This window comes from Sitophilus oryzae, unplaced genomic scaffold, assembly GCF_002938485.1.
Source record: "Sitophilus oryzae breed Bouriz unplaced genomic scaffold, Soryzae_2.0 scaffold_610_pilon_pilon, whole genome shotgun sequence".
Classification (NCBI taxonomy): domain Eukaryota; kingdom Metazoa; phylum Arthropoda; class Insecta; order Coleoptera; family Curculionidae; genus Sitophilus; species Sitophilus oryzae.
The window spans coordinates 157,365-175,184 of NW_022147208.1; the positions used below are offsets into that span (position 1 = coordinate 157,365).

General features: G+C 35.5%; 1 protein-coding gene across 3 annotated transcripts in view; it reads right to left on the reverse strand.

The window, feature by feature from the left end:
• Window positions 1-770: 770 nt before the first annotated feature.
• Window positions 771-17,820, reverse strand: part of LOC115887705 (calpain-A-like) — a 113,439-nt gene continuing 96,389 nt past the window's right edge. For 2 of the 3 annotated variants that reach the window (XM_030907178.1, XM_030907179.1), the window contains exons 14-16: window positions 9,875-10,002; window positions 3,504-3,699; window positions 774-988 (exon numbers count right to left, since the gene is read on the reverse strand). In XM_030907178.1, coding sequence (XP_030763038.1) covers window positions 903-988; window positions 3,504-3,699; window positions 9,875-10,002 — 410 coding nt within the window. In that variant the 3' untranslated portion in view covers window positions 774-902. Of the gene's footprint in view, window positions 989-3,503; window positions 3,700-9,874; window positions 10,003-17,820 lie in introns of all 3 variants that reach the window. The other variant, XM_030907177.1, reaches the window with a different exon arrangement.

The window sequence follows — 17,820 nt, forward strand, 5'->3', positions numbered from 1 at the left end:
TTAAGTCTAGGGAATGTTATTTTTGTTAAAACCTACTTTATTTTTAACTTATATTTTTTTTAAGTTTATTTAGCTTAAGAAAAATGTATAAGAAACTTTACAAATACTATCTCCTGAAATAAAATTGTAATCTGTATTATCTATATTTTTATTTGTAATATTTCACCATTTCACCTGAATATACGTATAATAAGAATTTATAATCCTCATGTATTAACATTGATGGTAAAATATGTAAATTATTTTGTTGTAAAATTAACATGAATAAATTAGTATTGCTATTATAAGATCATGTACTTAACTAAAATCCGTTTTTTATTTCACATTTCAATTCATATTGTATTTATATTTGTAAACAATGAGATATGTTATTAAATAATAAGAAGAAAAACACCACTGCCTAACCACTACATTCCTCTTGTAGGAATAAAGACAGAGAGAGACAGAGAGAATAAGAAGAAAGTAAATAAATATTGATCAATTATTAAAGACGCCTAAAATTGTTTTAATCAATAAAACTAGTACTGTGTTTTTATTTTTCTACTTGCTATATTAAAATTCCTTAGTATTTTTAGTTGATCCCTCATACGGCCAGCGTTTTGGCCAACTGGTATATATTCTTTAAACTGTGTCGCAAGCAAGGGGCGGTGTCGCTATACAGGGTTGCGTCATTGATGACGCTCCTGGCTTCTTCTTTAGTTGCGACCACTCTAACATATCTGTTTTATGCAATATCGTCATTTATACAATAAATAAATATCTCGACAATATTTTAAAATGAGTTAATGATTTAATAGAACATATCTCTCGCTTAATAAATATAAAAATTGTATAGTGTATATCGCTTCGTGCAATGATATAGAAGACGGCGAGATCGTAATCCCAAAGAAAAGACGGTGTTCTTAATTATACAGGGTTTTCTCCAACCATTCTTGGATAGAAAAGGCGGCTGTTTGTGTTTTCTCGTCCTCATAATCTTCGAAAATATCTGAAAAATACAACATTACAAATAATTGTAAAAAGTTCAAAAATATTAGATTCTGGACATAGGGCCATTAAATTCAACATCTAAAATACTACTGTGGAATTACTGAGGTCATTTTTAAATAGTGTAGTTTTGATTTATGAAAATATTTATGAGGTCAATTTTTAGTAAAAATTACCCGCGATTAGTAAGAGTACCCCACGATCCTAATAAAGTCCATTGATACTTCCGTTCAAAAGATTAGTATTTTCCATTTCAATCATCAAAACAACATAAAAAATCCACCAAAAAGAATAAGTGAAATATATTTTTAGAAGGCGTCCTGCCAATACACAATACCAGCAAACATATTATGATTCTCCCACTTCATCCAAGAAGCACCACAAGTAAGTATATATCATCGAACAAAATTTACTGCGTTCGGTGTAAACCTGCGTTATATTTTACATGACAGTTAAATAATTGATTCGAGAGCAGGGTCTCTGATCAGCATTTTGATAAGGAAAGTGTACTTTGGTAAGATTTATACAGAGAACACCAGGCTACTAGTAACATAGCAATGTGCCGGACGAATTTACGTTTACCCGTTTTGCGTTCGTACCTACTCGAGATTCACTGCCGGCTAGTCGGCTGGTCTGGTCAGGCAGTACGCAGTTGCAGTTGTGCTTGGACGGGTCGGTCGTGACAGACTAGAAATACGACGCGAGGAGTGCCGAGTATTTATTATTTTCATTTTAAGTGTGTTTACCTTCACTTAAGGTAACATTTAAAATGAAAATACTTAAATATTTATTATTTGAGTGTGTTCACAAGCCAAAACTAAAAATAAATAAATTCTCTAAATCCAAAAGAAACTAAAATATTACTCTAAATAAGAAAAAGTTATAACAAGTGTTCAAAAAGACCATCTTCTTGTGCTAGACAGAAGCCTAGGCGGTCGTAAAATCCCCGTCTGACATTGGCTGACATATTAGGGCTAATAGTTTGGAAAGCCTCTCGTATTTTTACTTGAAGCTCATCCAGATTATTAGCCCTATTATGACCATACACTTTGGATTTTACATAACCCCACAAAAATAAGCCATTGGGAGAAAGATCTGGTGATCTAGCGGGCCACAAAATAGTTCCATGTCCACTAATTAAACGGTTGGGAAAAGTATTGTTCAAATATTCTTGAACAATATGGGCATTGTGGGCAGGACAACCACCTCAGCAATTTGATTACTTGAAAACGTGGGATTTTGATCCGCGGTAGCACAAATGAATACTTGCTTTAACTCCTGTTCTTCATTAATCAACACATCAGGCTTTTTGTGTTTTTGTGGGAACACGCACCCATGTGTTTCAAAATTATTAATAACTCTTGATACAGTAGGTAAAGATGGAATTGGCCTGTTTACAAAAGTTTCTGGAAAAATTGTTTGTATATTCCGATAAGACCTATTTTGGAAATACCATTTTACAATTTGAATTTTCTCACGAACTTCGTAAACATCTATTATTTTACTTAAAAAATAAATTTTACACGAGAACTGTCGCGAGAATCTAGGTATTCGTTTTGGCTATTAAAACACGAATAAATACAAATTCCGAAACATTCTTATCACATATCTACCTATTTTTATTTTATCGCATTTTTTCGCATGCTTTTTATCCGGCGGACGGGTATACGCTAAAGGAGGGCGCGCACTGCATCGGATCGGACCGACCAGCAAAAGCGACTGCGACCATCGTACATATGACGGCGCCGGCGTCCACTAAAACATTTCGGCCTGTAGAGGCCAGATTCCTACCTCTACCTATCTACGATAGTCGAGTCACCGCCTTCGCCGTTTCTCGCCGGACTGGTACCGATTCAGTGCGCGTACACCTTAATTCGTCCAGTTCTGCCTATGTTACTACTACGGTGGTTCGGTCTGTATATGTAAGTGGAAATGTATGAAATGGAAAATATACGAAATAATATACATGTACTGATTTCTTTCAAAAATCGGCAACTATGAAACTATGATCCCTTCCCCGACACAAACGGTACATTGTGGGACAGGAAATTGTAGAGGGAAATAAGCCCTATAACTAGGATACATTTTAATGAACAGTGTTTTCCATAAAATCAATAAAATGGAAAATATACGAAATAATATACGTGTACTGATTTCTTTCGAAAATCGACAACTATGAAACTATGATCCCTTCCCCGACACAAACGGTACATTCATTGTAAGACAGGAAATTGTAGAGAGAAAAAAGCCCTATAACATAGGAAACAACATTTTAATGACAGTGCTTTCTATAAAATCAATAAAATGAAAAATATAAACTTTCCGAAACGTTAAGCATGGTTTTGTTCGTTAGGCAAACGTGTTTATCTGTAAACCTAACTACTGACAAGTAGTTTCCGTTGGATTAACGCAGCAGTGTTTACAAAAAAAAACTATTTTATTTTGTAGATTTTCTTACAGTGGCGAAATACCCATATAGAATTTTTTGGAGAAGAATAAGACAAAGCAAGACTAACCTATCATCGTTTTGATTTTCATGGCACTCATTAGGAAGTCGTCGAACTGTATATGTCTATTCTTGTTGCCGTAGCGATGCATCAGTGCATTCATCACTCTATTGCTGACGTCGTATCCTGCAGCAGAGATGGCCTCTCCGAACTCGAACCCGCTTATGGTTCCTACATGGTTCGGGTCGAATATTTGCCAAGCTTTCTGCAACATTTCATATTTATATACAGGGTATTCGCGCAAACAACTGGTTGATTAATTTCTTTTAATGAATATTTGAATGATTCAAATTAAGGGTTAAATGCCCAATTTGACTATTTTAAATATATAATTAATTATATTTAAATATAAAATTGCTCGGTTTTTTTATTACGCTCGGTTGATTTTGACACGCTTGGCTATTTTTTCGCCACGCCTACTTGGAGCTACTGAGCGAGTATATACAGGGTGGTCCGAACTATATTCCGGAAACGTCGGCAGCATATTCTACAGATAAAAATAAGTAAAAAAGTTCGTATAAATGTATGTCCTAAAACGCTTAGCCTCGGAGATACAGGGTGTAGAATTTGCATTTTTATTTCGATTTTTTCCAAAATACTACTACTACTACTGCCATTACTCGCTAACGAGTATTTGACACGCATCAAAAGATGGTTACGCAGGGCGTTTCCTGTCATGAGCTTTTCTGTGACTGAAAAGCCCGATACGTGATATTATCTCTCTTCCGCACTCCGGACATTCAAAAATCTCATTACTTTGTTGCCTCTTTACTTTTTGGTTGTCGTGATTAACTGAATTTACAATTCTCCTCCATTGCGTTCTATTGTGCGCTGCTTCCTCCCACTGATGCTGCATACTTATCCCCTTTAAGTTTTCATGAACAGCATCCTTGTATCTTTTGAGTTGTCCACCCGGTTTCCTCTTACCCTATACAAGTTCACCGTAAAGAAGAGATTTCGGTAGGCGGTTATCTTGCATCCTGCATACGTGGCCAGCCCATCTTAAGCGAGATTTAGTAATCATGACTTCAGCGCTCTCGCAGCTTGCTTTTTTAAGGACTGATACGTTTGAGACATGGTGGTACCATTTGATTCTTAAAAGTTGTCTAAGGTGTCTCTGTTGCAACTTGTTTAATGCACTCGTGTGCCGGCGGTACGGCACCCAGGTTTCGCTTCCATATAACATGGTGGGGATTATTACTGCTCGATAGACTGCAAGTTTTGTTTTTGTGCTCAAGTCATGATTGTAGAAAACCCTGTCTTTTAATTTCCAGAATGCTCTTGAGGCGCTGATTCTGTGCTGAATTTCAGAGTCGATATTTGCCTTTTCCGAAATCAAACTGCCGAGGTAATTAAATTCCGATACATATTCCAATACTTCTTCTCCGATTTTTATAGCGCTGTTATGATTTTCCGGGGGAGTGCACATTATTTTTGTTTTATCGATGTTCAGTTTAAGGCCCAAAGTCTCGTATGTCCAGGTATATGTATTCAGCATTTCCTGTAATTGCTGTAACGTATTTGCAACTAGAGCGCAGTCATCAGCGTATTGAAGTTCTGTGATGAATTTGATTCGTGTTTTTGCCCTGAGTCTTTTTATGTTGAACAGACCGCCGTCATACCTGTATCTAACACTCATTCCTCTTTCCTGCAGTTTGCTATCCACTATAATAGAGAGCGCTGCCATGAATATGTTGAATAGGAGAGGAGCTAGGACACATCCCTGCCTAACTCCTGTATTTGTCAGGAAGGGATAGCTCAGTGATCCATGATGTGACACTCTCGACTTGTTGTTGTTATGGAGGCTTTTACACACACCAAGAAATTTGTTGGGCACTCCGAACTTTTGCATAATTGCCCAAAGTGCATCTCTGTTTACAGAGTCGAAGGCTTTCGTTAGGTCGATGAATGCAACATAAAGTTTACTCTGCTGTTCCTTTACTTTTTCCTGGAGTTGGCGGACGGAGAATATGGAATCAACGGTACCGCGGTTGGTGCGAAAGCCCGTTTGCGATTCTGGGAAGATTTTTTCTATATGTGGGTGAAGGCGGTTTGACATAATTTTTGCGAGAACTTTACCTCCGATAACCAGTAGTGAAATTCCTCGATAGTTTCCGCAATCTGATGCACTTCCTTTGTTCTTAAATATATTTACTATATTCGCGTTGCGAAAGTCCTGAGGTACCTCTCCCCTTTCCCATATGACATCGAAGAGAGCCTTAAGATGACCAATAAGTTCTTTGCTTCACACTTATAGATTTCCGCTGGAATCGCGTCACAGCCAGCCGATTTGTTGTTTTTAAGTTGTTTTATGGAGGCCTTTATTTCCTGTTCCGTTATTGGGATATCTAATACATCAATGCTGTTATACTGAGGTATTGTGTTTAGTGCTGGCATATTGGGGATATTGTCTTGGTTAATGATATGGCTGTAATGCTCTTTCCAGCGATTTCTGATTTGCTCTTCCTCTTTTAGAAGTTCACCGTTTTGTGCCTTGATTGGACAGCTTACGTTCTTAGTTGGGCCGTATACTTCTTTTACAGCCTCGAAGAATTTACGATAGTCGTGATGCGCGCCGTACTCTTGAATCTGATTTGCTTTTTGTGACCACCAGTTATCCTTTACTTGGCGCAGTTCTCTTCGAAGCGTGTTGTTGGCTGTTTGAAAGTTGTCCACCAGCCTTGGATTATGTGGATTTGCAGTGACTGCTTGATGTGCTCTATGCTTTTGTTCCAACAAAGCCTGTATATGTGGTTCATTTTCGTTAAACCAGTCTGGTTGTTTCTTTTTATTGGATTTTCCTCGCTGATATTATAAATCGCATCCCTTAATTGTATCCAGCCTTGTTCAGCTTAGGAGATTGAGGTTATCGGTGGAAGTGCTGTTCTCTGATGGCTTCCCGGAGGGCGTTGGCGGTGTCTTTGTTCGTTAGACTCCGTACGTTTAATCTGGTCATGTTGTTTTGCTTTTTGCAGTGTGGAAGACGGTGGTCAGTACCACATTCGGCATCTATTCTGGCTTTTGTAAGTCTGACATCTTTCAGATGCTTCCTTCGAACGATGACGTGGTCCAATTGATGCCAGTGGCCTGATCTGGGATGTTTCCAGGTACCTTTAAACTTGTCTTTCATCTTGAACCATGTATTTGTGATGCAAAGGTTGTACTCTGTGCATGTTGGTAGCAAGCGTTCACCATTGCTATTTACGTTTCCTATTCCATGTTTTCCCAATACGTATGGTTTGGAGACGTATTTTTCCAAAATAATTTCTGAAGTAACGTCAATATTTGGATGAAAAATTGGAAGTCTGGGAGTTTTGTGACACGAGAAATATAATTTTGAAGTCAATATGACTCCTATTTGTAGGGGGTGCCACCTACATGTGTTTTGACTGTTTTGAAGAGTAATAACTTTTCGTCCGTACCTGTATGAAACTACCGAGTGACAAAATATATATTTCCATGACTTTCTACGTAAAAAATGTCTCATGGTAAAAAGCTCTACGAGAAACCGTTCTCAAGATATTTAGAATGGAAATAGTCAATACATGTCATTATTGACAAAAAATAAACACACGTTGAGTATAGTGATTTGACTGAAATAATACATTTTTATTTTTCTAAATTAATCATAAATTTTTCTGCGAAAAAATGATAATTAAACAGTTTCTGTTGCGCATTTAACACAAAAACATTTCAAATTTATGATTTTCGTCTAATAACTATTTAGTCTCAACGTGTTTAATTTATGTCAATGATGACAGGTATTGATAATTTCGATTCCAAATATCCCGAGAACCATTACTCGTAGCGATTTTTACCAAGAAACCTTTTTTACGTAAAAAAAGTCGTAAATGTATATTTTTTACTCAGTAATTTTATACAGGTATGGACGAAAAGTTATTACTCTTCAAACCAGTTAAAAAATATGTAGGTGGCGCCCTCTACAAGTAGAAGTCATATTGACATGAAAATCAAATTTATCATGTCAAAAAGCTACCAGACACAAATTTTCATCCAAATATTGACGTTACTTCAGAAATTATTTGGAAAAAATCGAAATAAAAATTAAACTTCTACACCCTGTATCTCTGAAACTAAGCATTTTAGGACATACATTTATATAAACTTTTTTACTTATTTTTATCTGCAGAATATGCTGCCGAAATTTCCGGAATACAGTTCGGACCACCCTGTATAAACGCTGAATCTGTAGATACTAGTTAAGTTTTAATCATCAGCTAATTATGCTAACATGGTTAGCGTATCCAGTGTAAAAGTAAAAGTGTTTTGGTGTATTAGCCCGTGGTTACATTGGATGCGTGTCCGTGCATTTTTTTGGTCTTGCGTGCTCGGATGTTCACGCAGCAAAAAACAAAAAATTGTATCTACGCAGGCGGTCACATTGCATTGGAGTTTGCGTGTCTGTGCACGTACGTCAATTTCCGTTGGCCGGGTGAAAACAAACTGGTTTGTTTTTTTACTACGTGCACGTCCGAGCGTTCGAATTTTTATATCTCTGGGCCCAATACATTCCTTAAAAATTTGAATATTTTTGCATACCAGGTTTATTTTTATTTAGGATATAATTAATGTTGCTGGAAACATTCTAAAATATTCAAAAAAAATTACTGGTTGCTGTTTTAATTCACCAAATATTTTAGATATTCATTTTCTTCCCCCTTTCTTGCATATAAATCATTTACCCAACATTTTCTTCTGTTCATAAGTAGTTTTTTAAAATTAAATCCTCAGACAGCATCAAAGTAGTGGCGTTCGTTTTGACAAACTCGACACAAAGGACACCATGAACGCGCATCTAATGTAACCACTAAAATAAAATAGTCGTGCGAGTAAATTCCGTCAGAGCTCGCGCGTTTAAAAAAACGCATGAACCCGCGTCCAATGTAACCGCGGGCTTATGGTGATATGTCTTTTTAGCCGACCATACCAATAGGTATGGTAGGCTATTAGGATCTGCAAAAAAAAGTTTTTTTAATTTCACTCAAAATGAGTTACTTGGGTCATAAATGACCTAAATACAAATAATTTTCATGGTGTCTGTCTGTCTGTCTGTCCGTCTGTCAATCTGTAACACGATAACTCAAAAACCGCTGAACCGATTTTAACCAAATTTGGCACAAAAATACTGTGGCACCCGAGAATCTGGGCATTAGTTTTTGGTGGGGGTGGGGGGTTAGTAAAGGGGGCATGGGAGGGGGTTAAAAATTTTAAAAAATCGTAACTCCAAAATTACAGTAGCTGGCGAAACGCGGTTTTCAAATTAAGATTAGGAATAATATTTGCAACAAAATTTGTAATAACATCAAAATCAGTCAAAGTCGCAGTTTTCGAGATATTAACATATTTTAGTATGGGGCTATACGTGCCTCCTGGCGCCAATTTTTTTATTTTGTTAAGGTTAAGCCCGCGGTTGCATTCATATACGTATTACTTTTTACAAATATACTCAGCCTAATCTCCAAAAAGTGAAGCCCGAACAGTGAAAGAACAATATGGAATTCTGCATAAGTCTATTTCACCCGGATATTCATTTAACTGAGCATGCCTCACCTGAAGAAGTTTTCATTGGTCGATGTTTTTAAAGGGAAGTGGTTGACTGACATTTCACCTAACCTTCAATTTTATTTATATTTTTATTATTTATAACACATTATCATGGAGTTGGAAAAATATCAAAAAATAGTTGGAAACAATAAACTAAACAAAATCACTCTTTTACGCGCACAAATAAAAAATAATCCAAACAGAACTAAAACAACAATCAATCGGAGTTTGGCGCAATCGCAGTTCAATCCATATCCGGGTGAAATAGACTTATGCAGTTTTAATATGGAGCTGGGTTATGTTGTCTTTTTCTTACGGCACAGAAATTGCACACGGGGTTAAATAGGGAACCCTGAGTATATTAAATAGGGAACCCTGAGCATATTATATAAATAATACGTATATGGTTGCATTGGACGCGGGTCCGTGCGTTTTTTAAACGTAAGAGCTCTGACGGAATTTACTCGCACGACTATTCTATTTTAGTGGTTACATTCGATGCGCGTTGATGGTGTCCTGTGTGTCGAGTTTGTCAAACGGACGCCTCTACTTTGATGCTGTCTGAGGATATAACGTTAAAATAACTACTTATGAAAAGAAGAAAATGTTGGGTAAATGATTTATATGCAAGAAGAGGAGAAGAAAATGGATATGTAAAACATTTGAGGAATTAAGACAGCAACCAGTCATATTTCTTGAATATTTTAGAATGTCTCCATCAACATGTTAATATATCCCAAATAAAATTAAACCTGGTATTCAACGCACGGACTCGCATCCAATGTAACCACGGGCTAACTGTTCTTTGTACAAACCTTCCAAGCCCATAACGACGTCCATAACACCTGAAATTCGTCTAATCCTAGCTTTCCGGACATGTCAAAGTCCACCATCGCTATCATGCTGCGGCAAATATCTTTGGAAAATCCTTGTTTGGCAAATTCTATAAAAAAAACATATTTATTTATAACCGTAGGGGAGAACCGGCTGTAAAGGTATATATTTTTTGAACGGGTGATAATCTAAAAACGGTTATACAGGAAGTTCCAGAAATAAGTGCAAGTATTTTAACTGGTAGAATAGTTCGACCGCAGAATCACGTCCATGAGATTTTTTGCGAAAATGTTGAAAATTTTATATTTTTCTTCACATTTTCGCGAAAATATTGAAAAACTTTTGAGTGCCGCTTGTTGAATTTCCGGAAATTTGTTTATAGTGCTTCGAGAGAATGCAATGTTACCACCCCCTAAATATAACCATAATCCACATTCTGTATGTTTATAAATTATAAGTTCACTTTTTTAAATTTCTACAAAAAAATACTTAAATTAATTTTATTAACTCTAGATTTTCAAATCATTGTAGATTACTATTAATTATAACTCAACGTCTACTATGTTTTAAATATCTTTTTTGCAGTTTAATAAACTGAATTTCAGAATCAGCGCCCTCTATTCGGTATGTAAATTAGCGATGGGAACTATCGAATGAATTAGACTATCGAATGGTTATTGAATGAATGATTTCAACTATCGAATGGTTTTATTCGAATAAAATCATTCATTCATTTGTATACTAAAGCATATGTGACAACCTCGCCGTGCGACTAAATGGTTATCGTTGAGCCACGACTATCGAATGCTTTTGATAAATGAAATTTAGTATTCGTTTGATTTTTGTGTGCGTCAGTGCATTATTAGTTCTTACAAATTTTTATAACTTCGCCTTATAAATACTGTGCTATTTTTGCGTTTATTAAAATATTTAAAATACTAAAATAGTGGTTTTTTTAATTGACGATTGTGTGTGCAGGTGTCAAAATTTTTCCGAAAATTTGTGTGATTTTCCGTAGCCCGATCTTTCAATTATTTTATTATATATGGTATATGGTCTATTTTTTAATGGGAAATTTTTAAAAGTAGCAATTTTTAAGAGAGATGAGATGAACTTAGAATTAATTTTAAAAATACATATTTGTATTTTAGATGTTTTAATAATATGAATTAGTTGAACTTAATAATCATATTTAAGTAATGTGGTTAAGTAAATGTGTGGTTATCGAACTCAAACTATGGGGTGAGAACATTAAATTGAAAGTTTTACACGTGCCAATTTAAAAAAAAGTTAACGATGTTTGTATTTTGTTTATGCTAATTCTCTTACATGTAGTTTTTTGCAAAGAAATATTTCATTTATTTTTAAAGTAAAATGCCAGTAAAAGTAAATATTATTGTTAAAAGTAATATAAAGTACCTAATATAAATAATTTTGATTTCTAATTTTTTATTTATATTTTCCTTCCATTACACTGCATGCTTAGAAAATTAATAAATATTTATATTTCATGATTTTAAAGTTTGTTGTTAATATAACAAATTAGTTCTGTAATTATTATTATTTAATAAACCAACGTTGCCAAAAAATTTAAAGACTATATTATTTTTAAATAGGATCTAATATAAATAATTTTGACATCTAATTTGTTGTTTATATTTTGCTACTACGTAAAAAAAATGTTTATATTAAATTATTTTAATTTTTGTTGTTAATAGGTATAACAAATTATTACTGTTATTATTATTTTTATTAAACCAGTCTTTGCTTAAAAACTTTAAAAATCATTTTCCTACATCCAAAATAACAAGTATTATTGCAGTGTAACAACAGAATATTATTAAAAAAAAATGCAAAATATATAGACATACTATCCCTAACTAACTAAAGCCAAACAATAATATTCTTTGCTAATATCAACTAATACCAATATATGGCAACAGCGCCCTTCATAATGTATTTTCTGTGTAAATACTAGCACCTCAATAAAAAATAATAATGTCCTTATCTTTATATGACTCCGCAAAAAATCAAAGATGCCGCTTCTTTCATAGCATTGCCACCGACCGCTGTCGGGTTTCTCGGAAAGAAACCTACGTCGCCGGGCGACAACTAAAATCCAGTTAATATTTTATTATAATCGATCCTGACGAATAAATGAATTTCATAAATGAATGAATTTTATAAATGAATGGTTTTTGCTGCCGCATTACTAGAATACAATATTTCAAGGCAGATGACGCATCTATTCGATAATTTTTATTCGAATAGTTTTCAACGAATGTTTTCTTACCAGCTATCGAATTATTCGAATGAATTGCAACTATCGAATGTTTCCATAGTATTCATTCGATAGTTCCCACTACTAATGTAAATAGTCAACGCTTGACCTACATTTAAATAGATCAGCTGATAGAATTTTTAGGCTATCCAATTCATTTAAGATTTTACCCAAACAGTAAACCTCTGATAAAACTAAAAAAAAAGACAAATGTAAGGTAAGCTTGTAATAATAATTTTATTATTCAAATAGAAATATCAATTATTTTGGTGTTTATTCACAAAAACAAGAGTGTGAGGTCACAAAAACAAGAGTGTGAGGTAGAAAAACAGAGGAGTTTAAATTGTCAAAAAAGAATCCTAAATAATTCAGATGGGGGGCATATGAATGTATTTTGTGCCAAATACACGTATAAGTGTAGTGCTGTCAAAATTCACACTGAAATGAAGTTTTAAGCGTAGAGTTGCGGTTTTAGATAAAGCGATAAGTTGTTCTTTAACCTTTCTAGTCGATGTGTTAACACTGGGCATAGAACAAACTGAGATTCTGGTAATTGTTTGGTATTTTCGGCTGATTAATTACTGATTGCTGTCGGCGGCTCTCAAAATGTTTTATTTTTTTTAATTTTCAAAGTTAAATAATTCGATTTCTTTTGGCCAGATGTACAGGGTGGCTCGAATTCGACGCTCATCATTGGGATTTCGGAAAGAGATAAGAATTAGGTAAGAGATATAGGATCGGTTCAATAGAGGCAAAGTTGCGCAATTTGATGCTCAATAAAATGCCGTATTGCATTTTTTTGCATAAAATATTCTGGTGATGGAATTTTCTGTACGAAACGTCGACAAATATCCAAGTGACTATATATAGTGTTTGTTTTAAGAGTGATGAAAGGATTTAATTAAATTGAAAAAAAAAATTAGGTCCGTATTTAAAAAAATTAAGTTGATGATGGTCGCCAGAAGCCGAAACGTCAGAGTCAATATTTAATCACACAGAGTTATAGAGCAGAAAAAGTGGCCATGAAAATGTGTTTCTCATTTTAAGTTATCTTAACAAATAAAGCCAGGAAACAATAGAAAACAAAATTGAAAATTTCGTTTTTTTTTCGAATATATTCGGAAGTATTCGGAATTTTTCAAAATGCAATACGGCATTTTATTGAGCATCAAATTGCGCAACTTTGCCTCCATTTAACCGATCCTGTATCTCTTACGGTTTCCAAAATCCCAATGATGAGCGTTTAATTCGAGCCACCCTGTACAGATCCTGCATCCCTTAAAATACTTCCACTTATTTCTGAAACACCTTGTAAAAGGTGTCCCAGAAATAAGTGCAAGTATTTCAACTGGTAGTATAGTTCAACCCCAGAAATACGGTTATGAGTTTTTTTCGCGAAAAAAAAATTTGAAAATTCGGAATTTTGGATTTTTTTTAGTTTTTAATTAAAAAACATATTTTTTTATAATATGGCAACATTGGTAGTAGATTAAATTTACAAAGAAAGAAAATCCAGAAAAGATCCAGTGGTTCTCAAAATTTGAGCAAAAATCATTTTTTTAGAAATTTTCAAAGTAAAATTCCGTTATTTTGGACTTGCGAGATCTACCACCTCTTCAAATACTTGCACTTATTTCTGGGACACCCTGTACATATATAGAAACTTACACACACACACTTACAAAAATACACAGTTATAGAACCTAACTCTACCATTTTTTGGTAGTGACATTAAAAATACTAGTTATAAAAGCGACCAGTAAAAAAACAAGATTTATCTTGTTTACCTTAGTATACCATCATACCTAAATACCTATTTAGACCTTCAGGTATGATGGCATACTATATTTTATTATACCATTTTAGTTTTGCAGGTCCTAAGAAATTATGGCAGTACTAAAAGATAAGATTTTGATTGAGATATAAAAAGATTAAGTAAATAAGTTTGTAAAGAATTGCAATATCTGGTGCTGTATCTCAGATTTCTTCATCTCTTCTTCGCTTTTTTTGAAAATATTTTCTTTTTCGACCTGAGACTTTGGAGATAATAAAATTGTTCAAATTTTTTGAATAACTGTCTCAAAAAAAATGATTCATTTTCAATCAAGACATTGACTTTAAAAGATCTTGGGTATCCAGGCCAGGAAGTCAACTTAAAAAGCGTATTTCGAGAACTTTAATTTAAGTTTCAAAATACCGGAAAACTAAAAAAAAACAAGGTCACTACCCTGTTGTAATATTTATTTTTATTTTGCGCTCGTCTTCTAAGCGGTTTTTTTTGAACATGAAATCTTTTTGCAGCTTTGCGTCAACACAGTGGTTTTACTCCACTATTTCAATAGCACACTGCATATTTAATACAGGTGAGTTATTTCTCACAGGTTATTTCTAAAGCAAATAGAGTCATGTTCTCAGGTTGTGAACGTACTTGTAAATTTAAAAATCTAGAAATTAAGACTTTAGAAACAATACTATCACTAATTCATATCAAAACCATATTCGAATGATCCCAACTTAGAGATGTTACATAGGAAACCCAATTGGAAGAAATACATATAAAAATGCTGTTTTTATTTAATGCAATAATTGTTCATTGCGTACTTCTTAGAGAATATATTAAATTTTCATGCAATATTTTCATATAAGTAAGTTAACATAATATTGTTGCGGACCGGTGAGGACTCGACCTAACCTAACTATATAGCCCGCCCTCGGATGACCTTAACATCGCATTAAAGAATAGACACCGTAATGATTCATTCGAAGATTCGAGAAGAAACGAGTTCCACTGGAATGGAGTAGTACATACGAGAACAATCGAAACCTTCTCTATGCACCTAACGATCTATGGACTATTCTAGAGTTCTTTTAGCTGTAGGTATAAAAGCCGGCGGCTGTGGCCTAGAGAGGGCAGTTATAAATGAACAAGTACAGTTGACGCTAAAATTCAAAAATAAATTCTTAGTTACAAATCGTTTGTAAATAGTTCTTTAAGTCTTTTATCGTTATTGTTTTGTTAGTGAGTGTTAAATAAATAGTGTTTAAATAAATTGTGACTTTCTATCCACACGGAACCGACGAAAAACGTAACAATTGGTGTCAAGTGTGGCGTGTGTGATAGACCAGGAAAATAAAAAGACAGACAATGGCTCCCAAAAAATTGTTGAAAGACTTGAAAGTGTCGGAATTAAAATGTATACTGGAAGAGAGAGAGTGCGAGACAGATGGTAAGAAAAGCATTTTGCAAGCTAGACTGAGACGTTTTGGTGGAGGAAAGTGAGGATTCTGACACATTTTGCTTTGAGTTGGAAGGTGACCTTGACTAGTCCTTACAAAAATTAGAAGACAGTTTGAATGATAAAATGACAGAGAATTCTCAAAAATTAGACGACAACTTGAACAATTTGAATAGTAAAATAATTGACTTGGAAGTTAATTTAGAGAGAAAATCAGTGATAAAATTAATATTTTAGAAGATAAGATCGCAGAAAATTCTAAAGACATACAGGCCAGCTTTAATAATAAAATACTTAATTTAGAAGAAAAGATAACAGAAAATTCCAGGGAATTAGAAGAAAAGATTATAAAGAATTCTACGGAGCTACAAGACAAAATAACACAAATTGAGGACGATGTAAATAAAAAAATCGAAATTTTAAAACAAGAAATAGCAAAGGCAAATTCACCAAAATGTCAAGAAACATCGGAGGCACCGAAACTAGTCGAAAATAAGTATATCTCAAAGTCAGTTATTAAGCCTCCACAGTTTGACGGAAAGACCGCTTGGGCCAATTATTTTTGCCAGTTTGAGGCCGTTGCGAGAGCGAACGGATGGACAATCGCTGAAAAGGCTACCGCTTTGACTGTCGCACTGCGAGGAGATGCGACTGATATTCTGCAGACATTGTCACCATCGGAACAGGGAGATTATCAGCAATTGGTACGACATTTAGAAATGAGGTACGGCCAAGCTCATTTGGAACATGTCATTCCCAGCTAAAAAATCGCATTCAAAAGTCAAATGAGTCTCTGCAGGAGTTTGAAGCCGACGTAGCCCGCCTCGTTCGCCTTGCGTACCCTGCTACGCCAGAGAATGTTATGGAGCGGTTGGCAGTACAGGCATTCTCCGACGACTTACGTGACAACGAGACAAGACAAGCACTTCTCCTAGCCCACCCAACGCACTTGGTGGATGCTTTAGCACGTGCCCTAGAATTTGAGGCCGCGAAACAAAGTTCTCGGTCTTTAGGAAGAGTACGGGCCATCGACGAATGTTCTGACGAATCCGTGGAAGGGATTATTCGGAAGATAATGGACCAGTACATGGGCAAGAAGGGACCGATTATTGCTGGAACTGCGGACAGGTAGGACACGTGCGAAGCCGTTGTAAGGAGAAGAACGAAGAACCGGCTTCGTCGAGGTCGGAAAACTACTAAGGGTCGAAATGAAGGGGCACACGTCGACCTGTACCCAACATGCCCCAACGAAAACTGCTCGAGTCGCCTCGCTACAACACAAATTCAACAGCATGTTTGTGGATGGTTTTGTTGATGGAGAGTTCCGGACTATGCTGTTGGATACAGGAGCGACGAAAACTATTATCAGACCGGACATTCTTAAAACATCGAAGAAGGTTAAAACAACACAATGGCGACTACGTACTGCTACGGGGGGCTCCGCTGCTGTCCATGGAGAAGTAAATCTTAATTTTGTTATTGGGAGCACCAGTTTTGAACATCCAGTGTTAGTAGCAGATATCGAAGATGAACTTATTCTCGGAATGAACATCATGACCACTAAAGGTTTTGACCTAAACTTCAAAGAGGGAATTTTGAAAATAAATGAGGAATAAGTGGTTCTACATCGAAAATGTGAGGAGACGCTTCGCGTGGTAGTAGCAGAAGATGTTTCGATCCCTGAGCGCTGTGAGGTATTTTTGGATGGTTGCCTGGAAGGTAAAATGAATAATGGGAGTATTATTCTGTTGGAGCCAAGGAACCATGACAGCGAAATAGGACGAGGGATCGCTGTTGGAAAAGCCCTGCTACGAGCGAAGAAAACTGTACCGGTGAGAGTAATGAATACGAATTATTATTCTGTATCCTTGAAGAAGGGAACCCTGTTAGGGTACTGTTGTTCGGTCTCCTCAGTCATTCGAAGCGTGGAAGCCTCCAAAGTTTCGACTTCAAAAATTCCGGACAAAATGGTGAAGGAGTTAGTAAACGTTAAGGGATTATCTCCCGAAAATAGTAGAAAATTGGGAAACCTGATAATCAAGTATCAAGATGTGTTTGATAAAGGAGAAGCAGGACACAGAGGTCGTACCAATTTAGTACAACATAAAATTGATACCGGAGAAGCACGACCAATCAAACAAAATCCGAGAAGACTTCCGCTCGCCAAACGTGAAGAAGCTGATAAAATCCTTCGAGAAATGAAAGAAGAGGGTGTCATCGAACCATCTAACAGCCCGTGGACATCGCCGGTAGTACTAGTAAAGAAGAAAGACGGTACCACCAGATTCTGTGTTGATTATCGGCAGCTCAATAATGGTACCAAGAAGGATAGCTATCCCCTGCCGAGGATAGACGATACTCTAGACACACTGGCGGGGTCAACGATATTCTCTACGTTAGATCTGAAGAA